Raw genomic sequence first — 22,688 nt, 5'->3', positions numbered from 1 at the left:
TTGACTCCCCTCCTATGTCCCTGTCCTATGCAATTTTTTAAAAAACTCCTTTTGGTTAAGATTACCATTTATGCCTTTTTCATGAATACTGTTAAAATCATTTATTCTCTTTGTTAGATTTAGAAAGATGGGGAGATTTCTTTTTAAACTGAAACAACTTTGTGATAGGCATACTTTAAATGGCTGATTTCATAAACATCAAGCTTTTTCAGTGGTTATGAAAGCTCTATAATTAAAGTTAGATTTTCCCTCCAGCCGGTGTGGCTCAGTGGTTGAGTGTCCACCCATGAACCAGGAGTTTACAGTTTGATTCCTGGTCAGGGCACATGGGCTCAATCCCCAGTGGGGGGCATGCCGGAGGCAACTGATCAGTGATTCTCTCTCATTATTGATGTTTCTATCTTTCTCTCCCTCTCCCCTCTTCTCTGAAATCAATAAAAACATATTTAAAAAAAAATAAAGTTAGATTTTTCCAACTGCTATTTTCTGCTGTGTAAATAGTGAGTTCGTGTTTTCCTTCTATATAATTTCATATTTCTACATATTTTAAAAATTTCTTTCTAGGTTATGAAATGATAGCTTGATTATCAGAATTTAAAATATTAGCTTGCCATCTGATGGCAGGAGCATTCATTAGAAGATTAAACAGATTATAGGTCACCACTGCCATAGGCTAATATCGGTCTCACAAGTGGACAAGTATTTACTCTAGTGTTATGGGAGGGCACAATTTCTGGTAGTTGTGCAGACATGGTGCCTTTCGTAGTGGGAGACTCAACTGTAACAATAACGTGATAGCAACTTACAGTCAGCCAGCATTCTGAACAGATTGATGTCCCTGCCGTTCAATGAAAATTCAACACAAAAATGTACATTCAGACAGTGGAAGGGAGTGACTTCAAACATTTTCTGTATGTAACTAAATTGTCTTTAAGTAAATACATTGTAGTCTCTTAACAGTGAGATGTGTTAAACTGGCCACGAGAGTAGTTTTTATCTTTGTAGGTGTATTCTTTGAAGCCTGCAAAGTCTTATGTCTTTGGGACATCCAACATACTCTTTGGGGGTGTGTGGGTTAGTCTATTTTTTTCATAATATAATAAAGAATGGTCCAATAACAATTGATTTGAAATGTGTTTCTGCTTCATTGAGGGAAATTTCTGAATAAAACCTCATATGGAAGGCGAGTCCACTTGTGCCTGTGTCTGTGCTGTGGTCGGTGGTTCTAGTCTGGATCTCTCATGCACACAGGTCTATGTACTGTGTCTGGGAACTGAGAGTTCACAAGGTCCCTTTGTGCCTTGGTCGATGAGAAAAACAATTAATTGGAATACCATGCTCCTTGCTTAGAGCTCAGCTAGAGAAGCCTCACTCGAATGGGGTTTAAACAGCAACTTACTGGTCTTTTGAATTAACAACACTTTTGTTTTGGATTTGTTTTTCAAAAGCAGATCTGCACTCTGCCCCTCCTGATGTCACCACTGGCCTTGTGGAGTATTCTCACTGTGAGCGTCCACAGCCAGCCTCTGTGAGAGGCATCCCTCGGGGGTGCAGTGGACGCCTCCTGGACACAGCAGGTGGTGAGCATGTCTTTCTTTCTCCTTTTGATGCGGCAGAGCACATGTTCTTTTCAGGTACTGAACATCCCTTCATGTACTCGCTGTAGCAAACCTGAGCCAGTCAGTAGTTATAGCCCTTCAGTGCAGTAACTGAGAACAGTGTGTGCAGTGCATGTTATCACGGAAGGCACCATGTGCAGAAATGATCAGGAATATCTGTAAAATTGGTCCAGTGGACAAGAAGGGTAGGGAGGAGAAAACCTCCAAATTTCAGTTGAGTGCGAAAGGAGATTGGATCTATAGTATTGTAGGAAAATGAGAAGCATGGAAAGTTCTTATTTGAACACAGTGTGTTCAGCAGATCAAGTCTTAGTGTGAGTGCACCCGCCTGCAATATGGCAGCCCCTGCGCTCACCGTCCTCAACAACCTGCGAAATGGGCACAGCTGCACTCACAGTTCCTGATGTGCAGGCTCAGTGCTGTCAGTGCAATTTCAGGGTCCTGCTTAACAGCTCTAATGTCTTATCAAAGTCATGTCAAGTTTTCTTTCCAGTGTGCTGGATTTGAATTGGAGAAAACTCCAGGGTCTCTCAGATCTAAGCCTTGGTTATGTAATTTGATTTTTTTAAGCAGTAGGACAAATTTTGTTGAAGTCTTTTAGTTTGTTGTTCAAATGCAAAAGGAAAATACTGAGTCAACATGAAGCAGGCATTCCATTGGTTAGATTTTTATTTGATTTGTTACTCTTTATATTTTTTAAAAAGTAAGAGCTTAACTGAGGTAAAATTGACATATCTACCATTGCACATATTTAAAATGTGCGATTTTGTAACTTTTAAGATATGTGTACAACCGTGAAACCATCCATACAGTCAAGACACTGAACACATCCAGCCCTCATAAAAGTTTTCCTTGTCAGACCTCCTGCCACTCTTTTTTGGCTTTCCTTTAGGCAACCACTCATTTATTTCCTAGCACTGTTGTTAGTTTGCATTTTCTAGCATTTTATGTAAATAGAATCATACAGTATTTACTCTTTGTGTCTGGATTCTTCCATGCTACATACTTATTTTGAGATTCATGGTCTTGCATGTATCAATAGTTCATTCCTTTTATTGAGGAGTAGATTGTTCTATGGATGCACATTTTGGATAAACAGTTTATCTATTTAACTATCAATATATATTTTGGTTGTTTCCAGTTTTTGGCTGTTCCAAATAGAGCTTCTATGAATATTTTTATGCAGGTCTTTGTGTGGGTGTGTACTTTCATTTCTTTTGGGTCAATACTCAGGAGTGGAATGGCTGGATCATGTAGTAGGTCTGTGTTTAACTTCTCTTTTAATTAAAAAAATATGTTTTTATTGATTTTTAAAGAGAGGTCCAGTTGTTTTAGCATCATTTATCATTTATTATAAACTAGAGGCCTGGTGCACGAAATTCGTGCACAGGGGAGGGTGTCCCTCAGCCCAGCCTGCACCCTCTCCAATCTGGGACCCCTCAAGGGATGTCCAACTGCCTGTTTACCGGGATCAGGCCTAAACGGGCAGTCGGACATCCCTCTCACAATCCAGGACTGCTGGCTCCCAGCTGCTCGCCTGCCTGCCTTCCTGATTGCCCCTAACCGCTTCTGCCTGCCAGCCTGATCACCCCCTAACCACTCCCCTGCCAGCCTGTTTGCCCCTAACTGCCCTCCCCTGCAGGCCTGGTCACCCCTAACTGCCCTCCCCGGCAGGCCTGGTCACCCCTAACTGCCCTCCCCTGCAGGCCTGGGTCCCTCCCGACTGCCTTTCCCTGCAGGCCTGGTCGCCCCCAACTTCCCTCCTCTGCCGGCTTGGTCACCCCCAACTGCCCTCCCTTGCAGGCCTGGTCCCTCCCAACTGCCCTCCCCTGCTGGCCTGATCGCCCACAACTGCCCTCTCTTGCAGGCCTGGTCCCTCCCAACTGCCCTCCCTTGCTGGCCATCTTGTGGTGGCCATCTTGTGTCCACATGGGGGCAGGATCTTTGACCACATGGGGGCAGCCATCTTGTGTGTTGGAGTGATGGTCAATCTGCATATTACTCTTTTATTAGATAGGATAGAGGCCTGGTGCACGGGTGGGGGCCAGCTGGTTTGCCCTGAAGGGTGTCCCGGATCAGGGTGGGGTTCCCTTGAGGCATGAGGCAGCCTGGGCGAGGGGCCTGTGGTGGTTTGCAGGCCGGCCACGCCCCCTGGCAACCCAAGCGGAGCCCCTGGTATCTGGGGTTTGTTTATCTTCTACAATTGAAACTTTGTAGCCTGGAGTGGAGCCAAGCCTTCTGCTTGCTCCGTGGCGGCAGCCATTTCTTTTGGGATTTATGTATCTTCTATAATTGAAACTTTGTAGCCTTAAGTGGAGGCCTGGGCCGGCCAGGGTGTGCGGAAAGCTTGGCTTCCTCCATCACCGGGGGCAACCCTAGCCTCCTGCTCTTTCCAGCTCCATGGCTGCCGCCATTTCTGTTTGGGTTTATGTATCTTCTATCATTGAAACTTTGTAGCCTTGAGTGGAGGCCTAGGCCGGCAAGGGCAGGCGGAAAACTTGGCTTCCTCCATTGCGGAGGAAACCCAAGCCTCCCTCCTGCTCTCTGTGGCTGTAGCCATCTTGGTTGGGTTTATTTGCATATTTGCTCCTAATTGGCTTGTGGGCGTGGCAGAGTGATGGTTAATTTGCATATTACTCTTTTATTATATAGGATCTTGAAGTCATGTAGTTTGTCCTCCACTCCACTTTTCAACTTAAAATTTGCTTTGACTAGCCCGGCTGTGGTGGCTCACTGGATTGAGCATCGTCCCATAGACCGAGAGGTCCTGGGTTCGATTCCCAGTCAGCGCACATGCCTGGGTTGCCGGCTGGACCGCCAGTAGGGGCGTGCAGGAGGCAGCCAATCAATGAGTCTCTCTCATCATTGATGTTTCTCTCTCTCTCCCCCTCTCCCTTACTCTCTGAAATCAATAAAAATATTTTTTAAAAATTTGCTTTTACTATTCCAGCTCCTTTGCATTATAACATATATTTTTAAATGTTTGTTAATTTTTACCAAAATTTCTTCCAGATTTTGATTGGTATTTCATTAACTTTCTAGATCAATTTGAAAAGACTTGGCATCTTCAGTTGATAAATATAGTATATTTTCCCATTTATTTAGCTCTTTTAAAAATTTTAGCACTGTTCTATAGCTTTCAATGCAGTTATTGCACATATTTTGTTAAAATTATCCCAAAATATGTTGTATTTTTTATGCTATTGTAAATGGTATTTAAATATTTTTCCAACTGTTTGTTGCCCCACACTGAGGATCGAGCCCCAAACCTGGGCATGTGCCCCGACTGGGAATCAAACGTGACCTCCTGATTCATAGGTTGATGCTCAACCACTGAGCTATGCTGGCTGGGCTAGAACACCATTTCTTACTATTTATTGAGGACATCAAAGAGCTTTAGTTTATGTGGATTATAGCTCTTGATATTTATTAAAACTAAAGATTTAAAAAATAATAAACTCATTATAGCTTAATGTAAATAGCTCATATTTATGAAAAACATTTGTTAAACAAAAATTTAGGGGGAAGTATGGACTTTTTCTCCATTGTTGCCAGTTGGTCTCATGGCTGGCATGTATCTCATGCCCATTCAGTCTGTTGTGCTATGACATGATGTGTGGTCTCTGGGAACTCCACTGTGCTCTTGTGAGAGGAGGAGAGTGAAAGGGAAATGGTATCTTAATGACTAGGGAAGGACAGTTGGCCCATGAATGGTGGCTGGTGCTGCACAGTCGAAAATCAGCGTATAACTTGGCTCTCTAAAAACTAGTTTGTCCCTCGGTATCTATAGGGGCTTGATTCCAGGACCTTCCACAGGCACCAAAATCTGCAATACTCAAATTCCCCATATGGCATAGATCAATGCATACGGTCAGCCCTTTGTATCCACAGACAAAAATAGTGCAGGTATTTATTTTTAAAAATCTGCGTATAAGTGGATTCGTGCAGTTCAAACCTGTGTTGTTCAAGGCTCAATTGTAGTTTGACCTCATGAACCTCCTGAAAGGGTTTCAGGAACCCCCAAGGGCCCCTGGACCACTTTGAAAACCACTATCTTAGAATAAGTTCTAGTTTCTAAAAGGCATTCAGTATTTGTTAATGAATTAATCAATTCCAAAATGGCTGTCTGATGGGGCCAGTGCTTTTTATTCATGTAGTTAGTCACTGGACCTCATTTCCATGTCCTGTTCCCCAAAGGATGCGGCCTGTTCTAACCTCAGTGTTCCTCTTCCCATGACAGGTGTCCCTGTGAACAGCAGAGTGTCCTCCAAAATCCAGCAGCTTCTGAATACCCTGAAGAGGCCGAAGCGTCCTCCGCTGAAGGAGTTCTTTGTGGATGATATGGAGGAGCTGCTGGAAGGTGAGCATACTCAGATTTGGGCTCATGTATGTAAACAGGGTGACCATTACATCTGAAGACGCAGGCAGATGTACATCCTACATGGGTTATTACTGTGACATTATGGCACAATAAAGTGATATTCTCTCTGTTGGCAGCCCCTGTAGGCACCATGTGTGATGGTGAATTAGTATCACATGTGACTGCTAGCTTTATTTGAACAGGTGGAAAATTCATTTCTTTTTTTTTTTTTTTAAATATATTTTATTGATTTTTTACAGAGAGGAAGGGAGAGGGATAGAGAGTTAGAAACATCGATGAGAGAGAAACATTGATCAGCCGCCTCCTGCACACCTCCTACTGGGGATGTGCCCGCAACCAAGGTACATGCCCTTGACCGGAATTGAACCCGGGACCCTTCAGTCCGCAGGCTGACGCTCTATCCACTGAGCCACACCAGTTAGGGCGGAAAATTCATTTCTTATAGTTAAGACACTTAACATTTCCTTATGCCTCTGACCCACTGGTTAGTACTTTATAAGAATACTTCTAAGTATATATCATTTTGCTTACATTATTTAAATTTTTATTTAAACTTTAAATCTGAAATACTCCTCTTCTCATGGTTTTAAAGTATTATATCTTCAGTATAGTTTTGGCTCCTTTTCAAAATTTTAGCCTCTTGAGATATATAATTAGAAGAAAGAATATAGATTAATTTTTTTTTAAATTACCAAGAAATAGAAGTGTAGACTTCTAGATAAGGACAGAAATAAAGCCCAGTACAAGATACAAGCATATGAATGTGTTAGAGCCACCAGGACACATGGCCAACCCTCAGCTTTCCCACCTCTTCTGTGAAGTGTCACTGCCCCATGGAGGACCAGCTCTGGTTGTTTTCTTCCTACTTGAGGATGAGATACTGCTTTTAGGGCATTGTTTCCCCTTTTAATTAGATAATGCCTTTTAAATTCAGAATTCAATCACATGAATGCTTTTGAGAGCAGTCTTTCTTACACTAGCGCAAATTTTGGTTATAAATCCACTGAAAATATAATAGATCTTATTTTTTCTAAAACATGGTGATAGTTATTTTGAATACCCAAAGAAAAGTGGTGATTCTGCTCACTTTTATCCTTTATAAGCAGGGACTAGTGCCTGTTTCTCAGGTGTCGTCAGGGTTGTCCCTGTGACAACCTGGCCATCACTGCTGCCACCCTGGGGATTGTCATGTTGGGTTAAGGTTACCAGGTTCCATCATTATTTATGATTCAGTCTCCATCTGTCTTTGGTCAGTTGGTCTATGACTATTATAATGATAAGGAAATCTAACCTTTTTATAATTGGTATTTTAAAAAACAATATATAAAATATAAATGCTTAAAGATACAATGTGTGCATAATACTATGAAATGTTGATTTTAAAATTTCAATTTTGCTTACAGTTCAGCAACCAGATCCAAATCAGCCAAAGCCTGAGGGAAGCCAGATGGTAGTGCTGAAAGGGGAACCTCTGTCCTTGGGGACACCCTGGCCACCGTCACTGCTGACTGCCTTGCAGCGGTGGGGCACAATGCAGCCCAAAGCCCCCTGTCTGACCGCCTTGGACACAACTGGGAAGGCCGTCTACACCCTCACCTATGGCAAGTGTCAACAGAAGGCAATTGGCTGTGGTTTAGCTATAAAATAATACATGTGTCACACAAACAACATAGGCATACACTTGATGAACATGATAGAACAAATTCCTGAGAAACTAACACAACTGTTTAACAAATAGAACATCACCTCACTCCAGGTGGCCGTCCCAGACCACTGCCTCTTCCTCCCACCAGAGGGGACACTGACTGATGGTGCCCGGCCACCGCTTTGGCTTCAGGTGTTCACATCTATATATGCATTTCTGAACAACGGAGTTTAGTTCTGTCTAATTTTAACTTTGTTTAAATGGAATCGTACAGTATGTATTCTTTGGCATCTTTTGGTCTCATATTGTGTTTTTATGGAACAGATCACAAGCACATAACCTGATGCACAGAGTAAATGCACTCAGCACTCAGCTGAGAAGCATTTTCAGGTTGCCAGGCTATGTGTCCCCTCCAGTATTAACGTCCTCCCACACACTTTAAAGGCAAACTGTTGTGCTGACTGCTAACACCTCTGGCTTTACCTGCCTGTGAGTTTTCTATAGATGGGATTACATGAAAGGTGTTCTGGGTCTGCACTCTTTTGCTCAGCATTGTTTGTGAGACTCATCTATGATGTGTGTGAAGTTTAGTAGTTTATTCTCACTCACGGATGTTATTTTATTCTGTGAATACGCACTGTGCAGTAGATGGACATTTGGTTTGTTTCCACTTTCGGGCTATCGTGTATAGTGCTGCTGTGAACATTCTCTTGTGTATCCGCTGGTGAACATGTGGAGGTCAGAGCTTGTGCTGGTGTGAACGCAGAGGTAGCAGTGTCTAGCCTTAGATCATTCTGCCAGGCAGTTTTTCAAGGGGTAGCGGCAGTCTTCATTCTCACCAGCAATGTGTGCAGTCCCAGGTGTTCCACATCCTCGCCAGCACTTGACATTGTCTATTTATTTCATTTTAGCCTTTCTTGCGTGTTGTGGTTTCAAGAAATGCTAATTGCATTTCCCAGATGACTAATGATGCTTTCATATGCTTGTTGGCTATTTGAATATTCTCTTTTATGAACTATCTAAATCTTTGTCTCATTCTTCTGTTTAATTGCTAATGTTTTCTTCTTTATATTTACAGATACACGTCTTTTCAGATATATGTTTTGCATATATCTTCTTCCACTCTTTGTATTGCCTTTTAATTTTTAATTGTAGCTTTAGATAAACAAGAAGTATTAACCTAATTTACCTATTTTTTCTTTTACTTACAGTGCTTTTTTGTCCTTTTTAGGAAGTCTTTGCCAAACCTAAGGACACAAAAATATTTTTCTACTTTTGCTTCTAAAAAGTTGTTTTACTTTTTACATTTGGATGTTAAGATGCATCTGCAATTTAATTTGTGAAATGGGAGCCATTTTCTTTCCTTAGGAATATCTATGACCCATTATCATTTATTGGAAAGCCAGTTCGTCAGGTATTGGGGTGGAAAGTGCACCTGTGGTTCTGTTTGCGGACTCTGTTCTTTTAGTCAGTGTGCTGTCTGTCCACACCCCCTGAATCACTGTAGTATTATGAGTCTCAGTGTCTGGCTCAGAAGTCCAATAGCTCTGTGATTGTTCCTTAAGATTTCCTTAACTGCCCTTGCATTCCAAGTAAACTTCAGAATTAGCCTGTCAGTTTCTGGAAAAATTCCTGCTGGATTAATGATTGCATTGCATTGAATCTGTAGTTTAATTTGAAGAAAATTGATTCATGAGTAGAATATTTTCTCCTTTTTTTAAGTCCTTTAATTTCTTTCAGTAATGTTTTTTACTTTTCAGTACAGAAGTCTTGAGCATCGTCCATTATTTATTCTTGTTGGAATTATTAAAATTTTTTCTACTTATTTGATGCTTGTATATAGAAGTGCAATTGATATTTTTAAATGGTGACTTTGTACCTTGCCAAACTAACTGATTATTTTCTTGTTTGTCCATATATCTTTTGGATATCTGGTATACAAAATCAGTCCTCTGTGAACAATAGCAGTGTCATCATGGCCTTTCCAGCACTTACCCTTTTGTTTCTTTTTCTTGCTTCTTCTGCACGAGCTAAAACCTCCAGTACAAAGTGGAACAGTGGGTATCTCGCCTCGATCTCCATCTTAGATCATGAAGTATGATGTTTGTCGAAGTTTTTTATTTTTTAATATGTTTTTATTGAGTTTTAGACAGCGAGGAAGGGAAAGGAAGATAAAAACATGGATGAAAGAGAAACATCGATCTGCTGCCTCCTGCAAGCCCCCAACTGGGGATCGAGCCTGCAACCTGGGCATGTCCCCTGACTAGGAATCAAACCAGTGCCCTCACGGTGCATGGGTTGATGCTCAATCACTGAGCCACATTGGCCAGGCTTTTTTTTCTTTTTTATTTTTTTTGGTAGAAATTCTTTGTCAGATTAAGGAAATTCTATTCCTAAAAGTTTACTAAAAATTTTTCATCATGGATTGACATTGAATTTTATTTTGGGGGGGGGGGAATGTCATCAATATATGCCTTTATTTTTCCTAACCTACTTATTTTTTTAAATAAATCTTTATTGTTGAAAATATTACATATGTCCCTTTTTTTCCTCCATTGTCCTTTCTCCCCCCCATGACATTGAATTTTATCAAGTGCTTTTTTTTTAATTTAATAAATCTTTATAGTTCAGATTATTACAATTGTTCCTCTTTTTTCCCCCCATAGCTCCCCTCCACCAGTTCCCACCCCACCCTCTGCCCTTACCTCCCCCCCACTGTCCTCCAGTCTCTTCCCGCACCTCCCACACCCCTTTCCCCCCGAGAATTGTCAGTCCACTCCCTTTCTATGCCCCTGGTTCTATTATATTCACCAGTTTATTCTATTCATCAGATTTTTTATTCACTTGATTTTTAGATTCACTTGTTGATAGACATGTATTTGTTGTTCATAATTTTTATCTTTACCTTTTTCTTCTTCTTCCTCTTCTTAAAGAATACCTTTCAGCATTTCATATAATACTGGTTTGGTGGTGATGAACTCCTTTAGCTTTTTCTTATCTGTGAAGCTCTTTATCTGCCCTTCAATTCTGAATGATAGCTTTGCTGGGTAGAGTAATCTTGGTTGTAGGTTCTTGCTATTTATCACTTTGAAAATTTCTTGCCACTCCCATCTGGCCTGCATAGTTTCTGTTGAGAAATCGGCTGACAGTCCTACGGGTGTTCCCTTGTAGGTAACTAACTGTTTTTCTCTTGCTGCTTTTAATATTCTCTCTTTGTCTTTTGCTCTTGGCATTTTAATTATGATGTGTCTTGGTGTGGTCCTCTTTGGATTCCTTTTGTTTGGGGTTCTGTGCACTTCCTGGACTTGTAAGTCTATTTCTTTCACCAGGTGGGGGAAGTTTTCGGTCATTATTTCTTCAAATAGGTTTTCAGTATCTTGCTCTCTCTCTTCTTCTGGCACCCCCATAATTCAGATGTTGGTATGCTTGAGGTTGTTCCAGAGGCTCCTTACACTATCTTCAAATTTTTGGATTCTTTTTTCTTTTTGCTTTTCCAGCTGAGTGTTTTTTGCTTCTTTGTATTTCAACTCATTGACTTGATTCTTGCGGTCCTCTAGTCTGCTGTTAGGTCTCTGTATAATATTTTTATTTCAGACAGTGTATGTTTAATTTCTAGTTGGTCCTTTTTCATATCCTTGAGGGTCTCGCTAAATTTATTGGCCTTTTCTAGGAAATTCTTGAAAAACCTTATAACCGTGGTTTTGAACTCTATATCCAGTCGTTTGCTTTCCTCCATTTCTTTCATTTGTGATCTGTTTCTTTGTCTCTGCATTTTAGCTGCTTCCCTGAGTTGGTAGAGTAGCTTTGTGTGGTAGGTGTCCTCTAGGGCACAGTGGCTCAGCCTCCCCAGTTACCTGAGGTGGACACTCTTGGTGCACCCCTTTGTGGACTGTGTGTATAGCCTTGTTGTAGTTAAGTCTTGATTGTTGTTGGTATCACTGGGAGGAATTGACCTCCCGGCCAATTGGCTGTGAGGATCAGCTGTGTCTGCGCTGGGAGAACTTCTGTGCTGGAGACACTCTTAAGAGACAAGACTTGCAAAATTGCAAAAGCCTCTGTGCTCAGCTTGGATGGGGTGGAGTTTCAGGGCGGAGCAGACAGCCTTGGTTTCCTATCAGCCCTGCCCTATGAGACCCCTGTGTCTCAGTGTCCCTCGGTAATCGCTGTAAGCACCTCTGAGAGAAAGCTGCCCTCGAGTTTCACCGCTGCCAGACAGTCCAGTTTCTCCCCCAGTGAGTCGGGGTTCCCAGAAACTTGCCCAGAACTGGAGTTCAATGCAGTCGGAGCTTCCATCTCCCTCCCGGTTTAGAAAGCCAGCCACGTACTCAGCCTCCCGTGCATTCAGCAGTCAGTCCTCTCTGCGCGTGTGCGCCTCCAGACCTCTGCCTTCTGCAGCTCCTGAGTCTCAGTGTGCTTTCTTTTTCCTGACAGTACAGATTCCCCCCGAATGAGTCTGGTTTCCCAGCGTCTCACTGGGGACTGGAGTTCAGTGCAGTCGGGAGTTTCCTTCTCCCTCCCGCTTTAGAAAGCCAGCCACGCACTCAGCCGCCCGTGCACACAGCCGCCTGTACTCTACATGTGAGTCTCTGTACCTCATCCTTTTGTAGCTCCTCTGAGTCTCAATGTGTTTTCCTCTTTTCTTCTAGTTGTAGAATTTCCACTCAGCCAGCTTTCCTGTGGTTCTGAATGATGTCCATTCTGTCTTTTAGTTGTAGTTTTGATATTGTTGTGCGAGGCAGCAGTTTAGGTGTTTACCCATGCTGCCATCTTGGTTTCTCAAGTGCTTTTTCTTTTCTGTCAAGATAGTCATGGTTTCCCTCCCCTTCCCCATTAATTTGATGAATTACTTTGATTAATTTTCAAATGTTAAGAATATTTGTATTCCTAGAATAAATCCCACTTGGCTATGATACCTTATCTTTTTAGTAAATGTCTGGATTTGATTTGCCGCTGTATTTGTTAAGGATCCTTGCGTTTGTGTTCATTAGAGAGATTGGTCTGTAATTCTCTAAGAAAGGAACTTACAGTCCACTGGGAGGAACATGGTTTGCTAATGGCTGTGGAATTAAGCTTTCAGGTCTGTTTTATGCTGTGCTTGGGGTAGCCCTAGGGCCCAGGCAATGACTAAGCAAGGTGGTGGTTTAGTGCCTGGTTTCTCTCAGCCTGGGCTCCCCTCATGAGCAGTCTACTTTGGATCACCCCGCTGGGCCTGCAGAGACTTTGTCACAGCCAAGCTATCTCCTGCCTGATCTCACCATGTGCTTTCCCTTCACAAGTTTTACTCATGCCTGACTCTGCTTCTTGAAGAACGCACCTTCACCCTTGCATTCTTCTTTTCTTGCACTTTATTTCTACTCATGGGACACTCCAGGATTGTCTCTAAAGTCAGTAGTCATACTCTACTCTTTCCTTTGTCACATGGTCCCCTTCCTGCCGTCCTGAATTTCCCACCGTAATCTCTCTTTTCGGCCTGCAAGTTCTCCGTGTATGTATTCATTTTACTGTGGATTTGCTGGTGAGGAAATCTCAGTGCTTGTCTGACAACAGTTTATTTTATCTTCATTTTTGATGGTGATCATTTATCTGTTTTTAGTACTCTGAAGATATTGTACTATCTTTGAATTCTTGGGATAAAACTAACTTGGTTATGATGCATTGTTCTTTTTATATTCCAGCTGGATTCAGTTTGGAAATCTTTATGGGTTACAGTTATTAACATCTTGAATTGACCATTTATATAGACAAAAGGAACAACAGTGTTTTGAATTAAATACTTTTTCTCATTTATTTCTCAGGTCCCACAATTCACTTATTTCACAATGTTGCACTTGAGTTTAATATTATTTGCAGTGAAATTTGAGCATTTATTCAGAGGGCATGGCTCCTCAGACTGCATGGGGTTATGTCACAGCAATTTGAGACGGACTGAATTAGGACGTTGGTGTTACTTTTTAGTACACTGCTTAGGGTAAATGTTAAGGCTGCCTTGGATGTTGGGGATGGACTGAGATTCTTCTGTCTTCCTACTCCATTATCACCCCTGCCTCTGTCTACCTCCCCAGGTACCTTCAATCCTCTTTACTTTTTAATCTCATCTTTTTCAAAGAAGCTCTTCTTTGCTGAGCATTCATAGGGCTGGTACTGAATATAGAGACTGCGTGCCAGGAGGAGAAGTGTGTTGGGCAGGAGCTCATAGGGTTAAGGGCTGGATCCTGGGGGTCCAGATGCACTACTCCAGCAGCTAGTGGCTCTGCGCAGTTACTTAACATCTCCCTGACTGTCTTGTCTTGAGTAAAAAGCAGAGATGAAGATATGACCTACCTCATGAATTATTGTAAAGGTTACATGAATTATAAGGTATGTAATTGAGACAAAGTTAATGACATGAAAATGTATTCACAATTCAATGTTGATTGAAAAAAGCAGGGTGGAGTATGATCTCATTTTTTGAAAATTCCACATACATCTATATATGTGTGTATGTATGTGCATATGTATGTTACATATACACATATGTAACAAAGAATGCTGACCTTTTTCTGTTGGCTTTTCTATATTCTAAATTTTCTATGATAAAATCCTATATTATTTTTATGTTAAGAAACATAAATTTGTAAGTTGTTTTTGAGGAAAAAACTATGATGTTTATTACAGCATTGTGCAGAATAGTTATCATTTGGAAACTATCTGAATTTTCAGAAATTGAGTAATGGTACTTGTGGGGTATTATGATTATTAAATTAAAATGTTAATTATTAGTTTCTTAACTTTTACATTGCTTAGTATTTTTATTTCATTTTAGGGAAACTTTGGAGTCGGAGTTTAAAACTAGCTTATACTCTTCTTAATAAACTGACTAGTAAGAATGAACCACTACTTAAACCTGGAGACAGAGTAAGTAACTAGAATGTAACTATTGCAGTGAGCAAAAACAGAGACTGTAAAAATCTTCTGCATTGAAATCAATGTTTTATCAGCTGGTTAGACTTACAGCGTTACTACAAGGGATTTAAAATCAGCATGGAAAAATATTAAATATGGGAAAAATTTTTGATGATGTAGATAAAAAGATTGTTTTTTTTTTCATTGCCTATCCACTGATTCTTCAACTTCTTTTCTCTTTGACTTCAAATATGTTGATTTTAATAAAAATATTAATATCAGATATTAATAAATGTTAAATATCCAAAGCTTAAGTTTTATGAGGAAACAACCTTACTTTGAAATTCTGTCTGCTTTATATTCTTCCTATTCTATGTGGCAAGGCCACCATCCCCTCTTTCTTTTTTTTTGTCTTTTAGGAAACAATTTTATTTAATTTTTGTTCATTCAAAAAATATTTATTGACCAACCAATATTCTCTAAACCCTGGGAATAGGAGGGTCATTGTAGGTGTGTTTCCTGGACCACAATCCGCTCTTAACCTATTAGCCCCAATAGCATGCAAAGGAAGCTACAGGCTTAGATCCTTGTCCTACACTGTCCCAAGTAGTTGGCAGTAGCCATATGAGGCTATTTAAATTAACCAAAATTAAATAAGATGAAAAATTTAGGTCCCTAGTCACACAAACCACATTTTAAAGGGCTCAGTAAGCTACCATATTTGATAGCTGGAAGTAGGACATTTTCATTATTATAGAAAATTCTATTAGACAGCATTGTTCTTGGCAAACTGAACCAGATTTGAGGAACCCAGGTATACCAGAAGGTCCAGGAGAGAAAACAGAAGAACATAGTGAAAATCAACAAACTTACCAGTGTAAACTAGTGAAAAAGGTTGCCCAGGGTCAGAAATGAAAATATAAGTTGACAAGCTGTCATAGAGTTTTTGGCAACGCTTTGAATGCCTCATTTTTTAATTAAAAAACTAGAAGCCAAGGACATTTAAGGAAGGAAAATTTAATGTGGAAGAAGATAGTGAAAGGGCAAAAAAAAGAGAGAAAAAGGAAAGGGGAAGGGCAGTAAGAGGAAGAAGAAACAAATGAACTTGGAGGAAAGCTAGATACAGAAAACAAATTTTCAGAAAATTAGTATTAATATTCCTAGAGTCTATGATGAAGAAAAATAAATAAAAGAACAAGAGATGGATGGTAGGAAGGAAAAATAGTGCAAAAATTAGCATTGATCAAACAGGCCCAACATCTGATAGTGGTTCCAGAAAGAGAAAAGAGAAAGAGAATACAAATTTTTCAGTGATAATAATTTAAGATGATGTTCTGGAGTTGGAGAACATTTGCTTTAAAGTGAAGACGGCAGTGAACACAGTAGCTCCACAAATGCGCATGAGCACATAAGCATGTTACTGCGCAAGACCAGGGTGCAGAGCCTAAGGGGAAAGCGGGATGTATACAGGGGGTCAGCAGTCAAATTGGGGGAGACCAGTGTGACACTTCAGAAGTTCAGAGGGAATCTGATTTTAACCTACTGCCAACTACTTGGGACAGTGTAGGACAAGGATTAGTTATTCCACAAATGTAAGGATAGGTAACCATTTTCAGACACACAGGATTAAAAACAATTGGACTCCCAAGCACTCTTTCTTGGGAGGTTCCTAAAGGATGAGTGCTTCAGCGGAATGAGTGATGGGGGCCCAAACCTGAGAGCCGCAGGGCAGTCCCCCAGGAGCAGCCTAGCAGGAGTAGGAGGACACACGGCCCGGAGTGGGTGGTAAAACTTATGAGTTCACCTGACTGGTTGGCTATTTGGAGAATACTACTGATAGATATTTACACATGTGGTGGGATGTTTTAGAGCACATTGACTAATGTATACGTAGAGAGCAGAACCAGTTCGAATGCTGGTAGCTGTCACCATCAGAAAGAAAGGAGATGTGTACCTGGTTGTGAAAGTGCAACAGTACGAGAATGCTACTTTATAATGTGTTGTGCTTTAGAGTGAGTCTGAAAGAATCCCTGATTTAATAATGAATCTAAGAATCACTAATTTATTTTTCTTGAAGAAAATTCTTGCAAGGACAAAGACTTACAGATACTGTCTTGACTTGCTAGAGAATCCACATAATTATAAAAAGGTTGACAAGATCACAGTGAGTTAATTATCAGAGATGGGTGGCAAATTCATCTTCCTGTGGTAATATTCTTTTTAAAAGTGAACAGACACAACTCTTTTGTAACAGATTCTCTAAAAACTTGTTTTCTATACCAAATATCTAGTCACAAGGCTATAATTCACAGTTCTGGAACAGTCTCTATTAACATCAACTTTAGAAGGAGAGCTTTGCCCTTTTCAACAAACTAACTTGTCAGAAACTTGATTAAGTTTACAGAATAAATGTAAATATAGTTTGAATTTTGCCTTACAAAGAGGAGAGTTATTTATTAGTTATCCATTGTTCTGTGTTCAGAGGCCTGTGTTAAAAGTCTGCTCAAATAATATTCTGACTCATCACTATGGTTTCAAGCACAACTTAATACACTACTTGTGGTTTAAAAAAATCTTATTCCAGCCCGACTGGTGTGGCTCAGCGGTTGAGCATTGACCTATGATCCAGGAGATCACAGTTCAATTCCCGGTCAGGGCATACGCCTGGGTTGCAGGTTCGATCCCCAGTGTGGGGCATGCAGGAGGCAGCCAATCAATGATTCTCTCTCATCATTGATGTTTCTCTCTCATCATTGATGTTTCTATCTCTCTCTCCCTCTCCCTTCCTCTTTGAAATCCATAAAAATATGTATAAAAAAACTTATTTCATAAATATCTTTTCATGTAACTAGATTATTATAAGAAATGGAAATTGGGGTGATGGGAGAAGAAAAAGAGGGGAGAGGAGAGCTAAATATTCATCTACAATAACAGGAAATAAAATTAGTACCTGAATATTTTTAAAAGTAAAATAGTGTAAGCAAAATATTTGAAAATATGAGAGTAAATAGCAAAAGGAAGATGTAAATTATTTAAAAAGTGGTTGCCTTGGGGAGTGGGAAAGGGTGGAGCATGGGGGTATCGTTTTTCATTAGTACTTTTTTGGGTCATTTTAAATTCTGTGTTTTAAAAAATTGACAAAAATAAAAATATAAGATAGACAAAATAGAACATATAATTTAAACAATAGCAGCATACTAACGAGGTGGGAAGAGGGACTCGGTGAAAGCAGCTGTAGGGATCTCAACTGAGGATTTTGTAGCCCCCATCCTTCCCTGCGAATACATTTAAGTCTTGAGTAGAGATCTGTTCAACTAAAACTTTGGCATTAGGATTTCTTCTTTTGGAAGATATTTTCGATATAATATGATTTCTTGTTTACTTTTCGTGTTAATACAGGTGCTTTTCACCTGGGCTAAGTGATGGTGGATGATGGTTCATTCCTGAGTTGCTGCCGTGCAGATGGACTGTCTTTAAATCCAGAAATTTAAAGTTATTTTGTTGAATGGGGAGTAGAGAGCTCAACCTAAAAACTATTTATTAAAAGTTACATGGTTGAGCCCTAACCGGTTTGGCTCAGTAGATAGAGCGTCAGCCTGCGGACTGAAGGGTCCCAGGTTCGATTCCGGTCAAGGGCATGTACCTTGGTTGTGGGCACATCCCCAGTAGGGAGTTTGCAGGAGGCAGCTGATTGATCTTTCTCTATCATCGATGTTTCTAACTATCCCTCTCCCTTCCTCTCTGTAAAAAATCAATAAAATATATTTTTTAAAAAGTTACATGGTTGAGAAAATTTAAGGACTAAGAATTAAACCCCAGATTCTAAAATAATAAAAAATGTCTCAATTCCATCTAATCATTAGCAGATACTCCAAAAGGTGAGATGACAGTCATTCTCCAGTCGATTCCATGGTTGTTCTTTGTGCTGCTGTAGGTGGCGCTGGTGTTTCCGAACAGTGACCCTGTGATGTTCATGGTTGCATTTTATGGGTGTCTCCTGGCAGAACTGGTTCCTGTCCCCATAGAAGTGCCATTAACAAAAAAGGTAGCAAACTTGGCCTGGGCCATGGGTTCAGGTTTCATGAGGTTTGAAACGAGCATTTTTTCCTCTGATAAATAGAATTTGAAATTTGATAAGACTTTGTTAAACTTATTCTCAACACCATATGTTTATTGACAATAAGTTTTATTTCTTGGGGATAAATCATTACAGTCATTTATTACAGCTCACTTCTCAGTGATAATTTTGAATATATGGGATGGAAATGTTTTGCATTTCTGTTTGCTTACACAGCTGGCAGTTTTTGTTACTGACATGATTACTGTGGGAGTTCTGATGGTCTAGGCAGCTGTTTCATTTTATGTATAAATGTCAGTAACCTAACTATTGAAAAAATTATTTTAGGAGTAGACGAGGCATGTATTTTAGAAACTCAGAGTTTTCTATTGTATCCCAGTATTCAGGCAGCTGCTAACATGAAAATTGTCAGCAACAAATATTCAAGAATCTTAAAAGTAAAGTTTTCAAATAAAGCCGGAACATTTCCACAGATAATATCTGATGACAGATATTTGAATACAGGGATTCTTAGGAAAAAACTAGAGATTTGTCAAGCTTTCAAAAAGAAAATTGTAACATTTTACAGAGGGACATATATAAAAGAGGACTTGACTAAAACGAAATGTGCATTTCTGTGTGGAAATAATTAGTATTGTTAAACACAAATCAAGTGGAAATTTCAATGCTGTTATTTTGGGAGTTTATTAAAATGCTGCTAAATGTGATTTGCAAGGAAAAAACTTTTGGAAATTAGCCCATTATCTGCACTTTATATTTCACTGCTAAAAGTATGTATCTTTTAAATTTAAAAACAATTATTTTATTTTCATGAAAATACTGTATATAGCAGTGATTTTCAACCTCTTTCATCTCATGGCACACTAATTACTAAAATATAAAATATAATTACTAAATATATATATATATGTATATATATATATAATTACTAAAATACATAAAGTATATTATTTTTTGCTGATCTGAAAAAAAAAGCGTATAATTTTGATACATTCATACCAGATGGCTATTACTGTATTGGCTGTTGTCATATTTTTATTTGACAATTTAAAGGAAAAGAGGTCAGGTATTGCATGTTTTAAGAAATCTGTTGGCACACTGATGGAAAATCGCTGGTATGTAGAATTGAGTTGTTCTAGAAATTTTACAAGGGGTGGACAAAGACTCTTCTTTCTGTGCATGGGCCTGCATAGTAAAGGTCCTGAGCCGAGGCTGCCAGGAGCGCCTCACTTCCACCCCACTCTGTCTTGTTCAGGATGCTGGCAGCCAGCAGATCGGGTTTCTGCTGGGCAGCTGTGGTGTCACCCTGGCCCTGACCACGGATGCTTGTCAGAAAGGCCTGCCTAAAGCACAGACTGGAGAGGTGGCAACTTTCAAAGGTGGGCCTCTGAGGGGAAGGGGGGTCAGCATTCTGAGTTAAACTATGTCCTCAAGTACTTTTCCAGCACTTAAACTTACAGAGGCTGAAGTTGAGTATCGCTTTTCACCTGGTTCAGGGTCTCTGCTGTTTAATATGAATTGAGTAAGAATTAAATGAGACTGAGATATCTGTTCCTCGGGCACTCAGGAGCTAGAGCTGCATGTTCAACGGCTAGGCCCTGAGTGTGGGGAGCAGAGACCCTCTGACATTCACCTGTGCCATGTTTCCTGGCTGCACCCTCACAGGTTGGCCCCCTCTCACCTGGCTGGTAATAGATGGGAAGCATCTGACTAAGCCCCCCAAGGATTGGCACCCGTTGGCCCAGGACGAAGGAGCTGGGACTGCCTACATTGAGGTGATGACTCTTCTAACACAGTATGCTAAAGCAGGCCCCACGGGTTCGGTCTTGTTTTCATATGAGTATGAGCTACTGAGTTTTTTTAGTTTACAGGCTAAAACTTACGTTGAGTTGTCATATGGAAACTTTCTCAGACTCTTTCAGTTTTCCTCTTACCTAATCTCCCCTCATTGGCTACCCTGGGGATGTGGACAATTAGGAGGGAACTCGCAGGCACTGTTGCCCTTAGCACCTGCCCAGGATGAGTCCTGACTTCATCCCAGGGTGTCACCACAAGGGTCAGGGCATAAAAGGCTCTTCAGTCTGACAGGCTGGTTAGTGAAGGAGAGACGGCTGACAGCTTTTTCTCTCTAAAATCCACCAGCCTCCATTCTCTCTGCCGTGGCTTCCAGAAACATCACATAATGGAGTTTTTTTTTCTTGGAAATCTTTCAGTATAAGACCAGCAAAGAAGGCAGCACAGTGGGAGTGACGGTGTCCCATGCATCTCTGCTGGCGCAGTGCCGGGCTCTGACCCAGGCGTGTGGCTACTTGGAAGGTAAGGGCATGTGGGGCAGCTCTTCCAGTTGTGCACAGGGCACCAGGGAACTGTCGCTGCAGGTGTCAGATCCAGTCCTATACAGGACCTGCCCTCTAATCCGGTGTTACAGGTGCTGCGTGCTCGGGGCTCTGCTTGCACTAGATGAGTGAGCCCTTTCCAGTAAACTTGTGTGTATGTTGATTTTCTGGAGTGTGAAGTCCATATACCAACAGTTCATCAATGCCCAGTTGGCTGGTTCAACCTGTAACAGAGCTGAGGGGCAGTGCATTTTACATTTTAAAAATTTGGAAAACCGTGTTATTGGCACTCATTTTTCCATTGCTATTTTATATGCCTGTGGTTTGGCCTTAAGCTGTTCTGCATACAGATATACAGATGGAATGTTGTGGTCATAGGTTGGCTTTTGGTAGTGCCACATGTACTGATAAATATTAGATATTTAATTTAGAGAACTATTATTCCAAAAACTGTAAAAATGTATACATGGAAGTTTGTTTTACATTGCAATACTTGAACAAAACTAAAAGGTAAATTGAGTGGTATGTTTAAATATCTACAATATGGATGTTTAAATGTAAGGGGTAGTGTAGGGCATAGCTGAAGATTTCAGTAGGGATTTCGAAGAGGATTTTATATATGTTCAAGGGCCTGAATAATTTTTAAAGAAATTAGACCTATCAGTCAAGTCCCATGATTTCTTCTTCAGACCCAATGCTGACCTTACATATGTCACCTATAATTGGATCCTTAGCTGACCAGGGAGCCTGTACAGCATGCTTATTCAGAATGCAGCAGCATCCTGGCACACAAACCCAGCTCGCTGTAATCACCAGGGGTGTTTCTCCTGTGGGGCGCACTAGGGCTTGCCCTGGCCTTTGGTGAGGGACCAGATTTGCTTCTAGCCCTAGGCTCTGTTCCCTGCCCTTTGGAGCCAGGTCCCTCAGAGGGTGATGCCAGACGCTCTGAGTACAGGGATGTCCCCAGGCTCCTGTTCGCTCCTGCTTCCTAATACCTACCAGTCACACCCTCTGGAGGAGAAAATGGGCAGGAGAGAATGAGCACCTTTCTAAAGGGAAGTGACACGAGCAGCATGTGATAGTTTTTGAAGATGCCGGATAATGGCCTTGGGTGTGAGGAAAGGGGGAACCGGATGTAAAGTTGAGAAGAGCACCCATGACAGTCTGACTGAAATGTGTAACAGCCTCACTCGGCCTCTTAACTAGAGATTGTTGCTTTGTTTTCAGATTGATGATCAGCATAGTTCTCTGTTTTAATCCAGGATTGTATGACCTACTGTTGTTTTTCCAGTAATTTAAGTAGATAACCAAGATGATTGGTAAATTAGTGCATGGTATTTGGAAATGCTGTATGTTTCCTAAAACTCTTATATGCTGATAATATGCTCATCTCAGTTTCTCTAAAAGCGCATGTGACTTGTGAAGAGGTTCACTCAGCAGTTTAACCATCTTTGTCCACTTTCAGCTGAAACACTAACAAATGTGCTGGATTTCAAAAGGGATGCTGGTCTGTGGCATGGAGTGTTAACAGTGAGTGTTGATGCTAAATGATCTAATTGTTGGAACGAGGGATTTCTAATGTTTCATATCAATACATGACCCCAAACCCTAATTTTTACGTGATATAATTAATCCTTAGTTCTGCTGATTCACCTGACCAGTATATCTGAACTGAAATAGTGTTGTGAGCACTGGTGTTACCTTTGTCGCTTCGGCGTGGTGTAGAGCTCTGTAGTCTGGATGCAGA

The 22,688-nt window shown here is 40.7% G+C and overlaps 1 protein-coding gene across 3 annotated transcripts in view; it reads left to right on the top strand.

Moving 5' to 3' along the window:
* DIP2A (disco interacting protein 2 homolog A) overlaps positions 1 to 22,688 on the top strand; it is an 81,320-nt gene that overhangs the window by 25,184 nt on the left and 33,448 nt on the right. For all 3 annotated transcript variants that reach the window (XM_080654172.1, XM_080654171.1, XM_080654173.1), the window contains exons 6-14: positions 1,452 to 1,580; positions 5,860 to 5,979; positions 7,404 to 7,601; positions 14,448 to 14,539; positions 18,462 to 18,572; positions 19,861 to 19,984; positions 20,271 to 20,380; positions 20,819 to 20,921; positions 22,407 to 22,471. In XM_080654172.1, the coding sequence (XP_080510298.1) occupies positions 1,452 to 1,580; positions 5,860 to 5,979; positions 7,404 to 7,601; positions 14,448 to 14,539; positions 18,462 to 18,572; positions 19,861 to 19,984; positions 20,271 to 20,380; positions 20,819 to 20,921; positions 22,407 to 22,471 (1,052 nt within the window). The remainder of the gene's footprint in view (positions 1 to 1,451; positions 1,581 to 5,859; positions 5,980 to 7,403; positions 7,602 to 14,447; positions 14,540 to 18,461; positions 18,573 to 19,860; positions 19,985 to 20,270; positions 20,381 to 20,818; positions 20,922 to 22,406; positions 22,472 to 22,688) is intronic.

The sequence above is a fragment of the Plecotus auritus genome (assembly GCF_963455305.1).
Source record: "Plecotus auritus genome assembly, chromosome: 2".
Taxonomy (NCBI): domain Eukaryota; kingdom Metazoa; phylum Chordata; class Mammalia; order Chiroptera; family Vespertilionidae; genus Plecotus; species Plecotus auritus.
The sequence above is the reverse complement of the archived record's forward strand: the minus strand, read 5'-3'. Positions and strand labels throughout refer to the sequence as shown.